Source organism: Apaloderma vittatum, unplaced genomic scaffold (genome assembly GCF_000703405.1).
Source record: "Apaloderma vittatum isolate BGI_N311 unplaced genomic scaffold, ASM70340v1 scaffold12473, whole genome shotgun sequence".
Lineage (NCBI taxonomy): Eukaryota > Metazoa > Chordata > Aves > Trogoniformes > Trogonidae > Apaloderma > Apaloderma vittatum.
The window spans coordinates 1,311-8,664 of record NW_009709842.1 but is presented as its reverse complement, the minus strand read 5'-3'; the positions used below and the strand labels follow the sequence as shown (position 1 = coordinate 8,664).

The following is a 7,354-nucleotide window of genomic DNA, read 5'->3' as shown; positions in this document are numbered from 1 at the left end:
TCTTTCGTTTCTGGTCCTTTTTTCTGAGAGATCACTTTAACAAGAAAATGTATGAAGAGTTCAGACAACTCGCTCTAGATGATGCAAAAGAACACTACAGGTACTTGCTTTTTTGTGAAAGTTGGAAACTGTTGAGATCTTACCGCTAGTTTTAATGACTGTGAAGTTTAACTATATCAGAAGTGAATGTTTTTAGTATTGTCTTTGACTCTTTGTAAATATTTAAAATAGCAATCCCTGTAAGTTCTTTTAATACCAAAAATGTGCATTTTTGCTGTGCAGATAAATAGCTAAATGTGTGGCATTTCCTGCCTTGCGACTGGCGCCAGATTCCACAAAATGCTGTAACTTGTTGACTGTGACGAGTCAGCTCGGTATTCAGTAACACTCGTAAGATTCTTCCTTCCATAGGTGAAGATGTTCTTAACCTCATTCAACTTGTTCAAATTGCTGCTTGCTTTAGAAAAATACCAAACTAAATTACCACCATCCCTTTAGCTCTTTGATATCGTTCCCCCACCTCCTGTTTCTCGTAGCCCAACGTTTGGAATGCCAACAAGGAAGTACCTGGCTCTGCAAGTCCTGAAGTTTGGATCTGTTGTCTGAGTCTACGCAGTGATAGTCTCAGGGCTGCAAAGGTGGCTCGAATAATAGCTTGTGTCTCTGCTCTGAGCTTTCTTGATGCGTGGTGATTATCCAGGGATCGCTTTACCAGCAGAAACTTCAGCAGGCTCTTAAGGGGACTGATGTGGCAGTAGACGAAAGCAGGACAGGAGAAGGTCCAAGCCGTCTGGTGATGGTGTGGCAGTCAGAGTTGTGCTAAATCCTGAGCCAGAACCCCTGATGATTGGGTGAGCTGCGGGAGCACCGAGTCCTGCCTGAGCCCTTGTGTGCTGCTGGGGGTTAGGCTCACTTGTGGTTCAGTCCGCTGTGGTTGGCTTTATGTTTAAATTGTTTGTGTACACAAACGTACTGAAAGGGTCAAAGTACTTGTCTTCATTTTGTCTGTGCGTACGTTGTCTGTAGTTCACAAACTCCCAGGCCAGTTTTGATTATTTTTGAAGGTGTTTCAGGACAACAGGTTGATAAAAACTGGTGTGAACAATCTCTTTTCTGAGAAAGGTAAAATGAGACTATGCTATTTACTTAAATGCAAGGAGAGACTGAAAACTTGCATCCTTCTGAGGAACGAGGAGCATACGTGTAAGCTTCTTGTACCTCTGTTCTATTACAGGTACGGATTGGAATGCTTGTTCAGATTTTACAGCTATGGCCTAGAAAAGAAATTCAGGCAAGAAATATTCAAGGATTTCCAAGAAGAAACAAAGAGAGACTACGAAGCTGGTAATTATCATAGGCCAGTCCCTGTTCACACCGGGGTAACTTTAGTTGGGAGATAAAGCCTGTTCCTTGGCACTGACTTGCTCACTAACCCAAGAGCAGCTCTTGTTCTTCTGTCTCACAGTTCTCTTCAGCATAGAGATTCCAGTGTTTTTGTTTGGTTTGTTTTTTACATCTGATCTTTGTAAAATGGTAAAATATATTTTTCCATTGTTAGGTCAGCTATATGGACTGGAAAAATTTTGGGCTTACCTAAAATACTCTCAGCACAAGACTCCAGCCATCGACCCCAAACTGCAAGAGTACCTTAGTAAATTTAAGAGACTGGAGGACTTCAGAGTGGATGTAAGTTTCAGTACGTCTTTTAAATAAATAGCTGGTGTATGAACATTTTTTCTGCAAGTTAAGGTGAGGGACAGTACTTTATATCACCAAAAGGCAGCTTTATTAATCCTCTCAATGACTAGAAAAAAATGTAAATTCAAATGGAAAATACAGTTTTACTCTAGACATTCTTTTCTGAACCGAAGTATGGTGCTGACATGTGGTGGGTAAAATGTAAAACGTGTTGGTCTCTTAGCAAAAATAGCTTTTTTTGTCATCTGGTAAGACTGATGACTGCTATACTGCTTAAGAATTCGGCAAATTAATTAATGCTCAACTGGCATTTCTTAATGAGCTGTGACCGGCATTGTCCTTGCTGAGTCTTTATATGCCAAATTCGATGTATCCTTCCTCGAGAATGCTGAACTCTTAAACCGTGTGATTCCAGCGTACGCGCTGCTGTGCTTTTCAGAACTGGGCTTTTCAGTACACGACCATCATCCTCTGTAATCCTCTGTTTCTAGAATTGTGACAAACATTTGGGAAGTGACAGCTAAATAATGCTGGAAGGCTGTTTCAAGTCCTTAATATTCTTCTGGCTAAAGGGCCAGGAAAGCTTTAGAATATCATCAGTGGGTTGCAAATAACTAAGATTACTCAGCCTAATTGTGCAATGCTCTGTCTTGTTTGAATCTCTAAGTATATGAAAAAGCCAGTACCTGGCCCCACGCAAGAACATTTAACAGGTTGCTACTGTTTATTTTCAGCCTCCTATTAGTGAAGAATCTGGCAGAAAGAGACCAGTTGCTGCAACAGGTGAGGAGTCGGGTCATCGCAGACATCAGTCTAACTCTTCTAAAACACTTCTTGCCACTAAATCCAATGTTGCCTGTCAGCCCCAGGCACTGGAAAACGCTACCGGTGGGAATGCTGTGCAAGTGTCCGTAGGCCGTAAAGGTGCCACCACAAAATCTATAGAAAGCGACGTACCAGAAAAATAAACTTAAGACGAGCTTGCGCCCTTAAGAACGGACTTTTACATCACTCTCTTATCTGGAGATCTGCAAGATGAGCTGATCTAATAGGTGTTTCAAAATGTATGGGAAGACAAAGGATTGGATTCTCTTTTTCACAGGATTTAGTACCAAAACACTTACGCTAGGAGAGTCGCTCTTGGCTTTGGGATCATCGGACGGATCCTAGGGAAGATTCTTTGGCTTCAGTATTGCTTTCCTCAAGCTTTTGTTTACAAAGAACTGCATTCCTTGCATATGCAAAAAATACTTTGGGGGATGCCTTACATTTCAGCTCGTATTTCTTAAAAAGGTATGATAGACCCATGTTATTTACTGTGCTTTCTTTACCCAGATTTTCCCATTATTTGTATTTTACCAAAGCAAAAAAAGATTATATGTAGAATTTTGAATGTAAAGGAAGGATCTATGCGATTGGTTTGCTCTTGAATTTAACTATTAGAAGTATGTTTTTGTGCAAAAGCACACTTGAGAATGTGCAGCTATATCTGAAACTGCATTTCTGGATTCTATTTAAAGACATAGTTGCTATTTTTTTCAGGGTCTCCATAGTTAGTATTTTATTAAGTATGGAGTTTGAGTGGACATAACTGGGTTAGTTTTGCAGGTATTTCCTTCAGTACTGGTTCTTAGTAATTCAAGCAACAGAAGAACACAGGGGAAAATGGATTTGTTGATTTCATAGTGTCTTAAATTAACATGAAGTATATCTACAGTTTGTGCAGGTTGTTAAAATAGCAAAGTATTCAAATTATTCTCGTCTTGAGAGGTGTCTTCATTTGAATTCTCTTATGAAGTATTCTAACAGGTGAGGCATAGTTTTGGATTTTTTTTTCTCCATATATCAGTAATAAAAAGGACTTTGGAGGGAAACAAAATATTCCTTGTAACATTGTTGGTTTTTTTTTTTTTTTTGCTTTATTTGGCAGTACCTGAATGAAGTTCTGCTTCAATTGTGCTAGCTAAGCCTAAATAATTTCAAATAGGTCTAAATACGATTTCACTGAACGTATGTTATTCAACTCCAAATCCATTTATATAGCTCAAAGATGGGGATGTTTATAAATCCTGCAATTTCTTATTAACTTCATGATTTTGTTTTTAAAGGCTCAAAAAGAACTGAGTAGGTAACTTATCTCTTCCAGGGGTAGGTGAGAACTTTTTTTTTTATTAGCTGCATTAAATACTTCAGTTAAGTTGGAAAGTTAAAAAGTAAGGTCTAGCACAAATGCCTTAATCCATGAAGGTTTCCTAACCGACTGCGCAGCCACATACAGGGTTTTAAACTTGTATCAGATCTCAGAGGTTTTACAAGTCCATTATTTTTTCAGTTGTTGTCCTGTGAATCTCAATGAAACAAACGATGAATGTTTGCTTTATAAAGGGGTATGTTTTAGCGGTGGCCTTCCCAACAGTTAATATAATTTCAGTACAAAATTGAATCTTTCTTAAGTGGCCTATTCTAAAGGAATTTAAATGAACACATACCAACATTTTAAGTCATATCCTATAAATATGCTGAAGTGACACATCTCAATCCTGTGTTTCATCCATGCCTTTTGCTATCCAAGAAAATGATGCGAATGTAAATTTGGAATGAAATTGTATATAAAAGTAATAGATTTAAGATATTTCCTTTCACTTTTTCATTGGAAAACGTGCAGATTAAGCTTTTGGTGTGTGTAATTTTGTGATATCTTGACAAATTTTATAAAAACAGTAACAACAAAATCTAATAGTGTTGTATATTAACTTTTTTCCCCTCCTCCAGGTGTTAAGAAGAACTTGAAGAGTGTAAGGCTTTAGATTTGCATGTGAATTTCTGTTGCCTCTGGTGGTCTGAGGTATCAGGGAAACGCAGCCCCCTAAAAGCTGAAGTGGTTCTTGGCCTGTGAGCCAGCTTTCTTCAGGAGTGACTCTTTGGGGTTTGTTTTCATGTGACAGGTGTAACGTAAATACGGCTGAAAGCAAAGAGAGTGAATAGTTTACCTGCTGTCTGGCCTGTTAGCCTTGCTGGCGTTTGCTGCTCAGACAGCATCCCCTTGCTTGGGTGGACAAAAATCCACCCAAATCCATCCACAGCTCTGGCTGCCTTTCAGGAATGCCCCCGTTCCACCGCTCCCCTTGCAGACAGGTGGGAAAACCAGTATTTGTATTACTGCTGTCTGCACATCGATTTTCAGAGTTTGAGAACAGTGAATTTTAGAGTAAACCCCAAGGACTTTGCTGGTTAAGCGGCTTGTTTCTCTATTCAGCTGAAAGTGGTTAATCACCTTTCAGTAACTGCATAGCTCTTGCAGAGCCATAAATTTGCCTTGGTACACGCACGTACATGTCCAGCATCTTTTCTGATGCCTTTTAGGTTCATTTAAACCAACCTTCAATTTGTCTCAGACTAGCTGTATTCTAACAGTAGCACGTTACTAAACGCGTAGCAAGACTTAGGCTTTTCCATGTCGAGAAAGTTCTCCCACGTGCTTATTGAAGAATTTTCTTTAGTTTGTCATTATTTCTTCTGTTGAGAAACGCCTGTCCAAATCTTTCAAAATGCCACCTTGTCTAAACTCAGGAAGATGTTTCATGCGCAGAATATCAGATTCTAAAGGCATTTTAAAAGGGAAGGAAAGGAAGGCTCAAGATGGCTCTTGTTCCTGGTGGAGACCCCAGAGAACGTCTTCCTGTAGCGAGGAGCAGCAGCCTGGCTGCATGACTGATGCTCCTGGAGTTTAACAAGGATTTGGCTTTCTGTGGGAGGGTCAAGTATTAAAATGAACAGAAACCAGTTTATATTCATTGCAGCCTGAACCCTGCAGACTTCGCTTCAGGCATCACTGTGGTGATGAGGCGACAACCTATATTCCTTCAGTTCCAGACAGCGGAAGAGTCTTTAAGTGTTGGCGGATGTACTTTCCCTGATAAATCCCACAGCAACGCCAGGCTATATTCCGGCAGTCATAAAAGCTTTCTTCTCAGCAAGTAAATTTTGTAACCACAAAGGGTAAGGAACACTTTGGGGTTAAGTTTACAGGTACACAACCTTCTGCCTGTGCTTGACCTAACCTTGGCATGCACGTTCTGTCAAAAGCAAGCTTAAAAGCCAATCTGTAAACACCTGTTAGGAGTATTCAACTTTTAAATTAAAAACCAGAGGAAAGATTTGCTAGAAACAGTCATACTTAATTATGTGTTTGTTTTTCATATTTAAGTAAGCCTTCAAGGCCAGAGTTACATTATTACTAGTGCTGAAGTAGGAAAAGGAGTGAATAGTCAAATCTACAGCTTCAGCTGCATCATTCCATTCATGCCTGAAAGAGCAGTCAGACAACAGCCATGGCAGGGTTCCTCGCTTCGTGTTCCCCCGCTCCCATTTGGTCTGCAGCATTACACTGGGAGAGAACCAAGACTGCAGGAAGGGCTCTAAGGCCCTTAATCACACGCACACTCTGAGCTTAATAAGTAAACTTCAGCAACACTCAGTCCTGAGATGCTGAATTAGTGAGTTAGGCTTCCTGAACTACTACACACTTTCATCCAAAACAAATTAAACCAAGCCCAAAGTAGAGCCAGGAGGAGCATTCCATTCCAAAATACTAGACCTTGATCAATATTTTGTACTACTCTACACCATAATGCATGCAGTTCCTGGAGAAAATAAAACCCCACAAACTTTTACTATATAAAAAACAATTATCTATCTGAGAGACTCAAAGCTTAAGTAAGGTTTAACTATTCCTTGACTGTTACAATGAAGATAGTAAAATCAAACTGATTTTGCAAGGAAAAAAATGTTAGGAAATAGTGTAGAACTAAGATATTTCAAGTGAAATAAGATCAGCAGTAGAGTGCCGAACAGCTCCTACATGCTGTGTCCAACTCCCATATAAAATTTAAGCCTTAGCCAAGGAAAAGTAGATCTAGCTCAATAAAAAGATACAAACAAGTACAAGCACATGAAAGGATAAGCCTAGTGAAAATTCAGGCTGTTCAGATCAAGTAACAACATTGTACTTTTTAAAATTTATTTTTAAAAATCAAGAAGGTTTAAAAATAGATTTCCTGCCATAATAAAAGGTTTTTGGCAGTGGTGTACAAATGAGGCAGAAGTGTCAGAACAAATGACTACTCCAACTAGTTTTAACAATAAGTCTATCCTAGCAAAACAAGTAATATATTAAACTGGAAATGTGTTTTGTTTTTAAAGATGATATGAAACACTCCAAGTCCCTTACGTTGATTAAAATTTAATACATTGTCAGTATCAACATGCCTGTCATTCTAGCTAATAATGAATTGTGACCAAGTGATTGACACAAATGTTACAAAGATTAATGCCTCCTTAAAATTATTAATGGAACTTAAGTTCTGATGAATCTGATATTATTCTAAATTACTCTTTCTATGTCAACTTTTTATAAAAATGAGAGCTCCAGTGTGCTTTAGAGTAGTTTAAGGTTGTCAGCTTTAAATCACTAGTGTCTTTCCAAGTAGGATGAATAAGGTTTAGATCTACTAGACATCACAACACAGGATTAAGTCCATTCAACACACTGTTCCCACAGGCTGACAGTTCTGCATTCTTCAGTTACCATGAAGTTGCTTCAACGCAAAACTCATCCTTTACCCATCTTGTTGTTCAAACAATCCTAAATCATTCA

At 38.9% G+C, this 7,354-nt stretch overlaps 1 protein-coding gene across 1 annotated transcript in view; it reads left to right on the top strand.

Moving 5' to 3' along the window:
* The window catches only part of LARP1B (La ribonucleoprotein domain family, member 1B), a 20,842-nt gene extending 18,176 nt beyond the window's left edge, over window positions 1–2,666 (top strand). Inside the window, 4 exon segments of the mRNA XM_009867085.1 lie at window positions 1–100; window positions 1,235–1,344; window positions 1,559–1,686; window positions 2,433–2,666. The exon segment at window positions 1–100 is cut by the window's left edge and continues 13 nt beyond it. Coding sequence (XP_009865387.1) covers window positions 1–100; window positions 1,235–1,344; window positions 1,559–1,686; window positions 2,433–2,666 — 572 coding nt within the window.
* The last annotated feature ends 4,688 nt before the right edge of the window (window positions 2,667–7,354 follow it).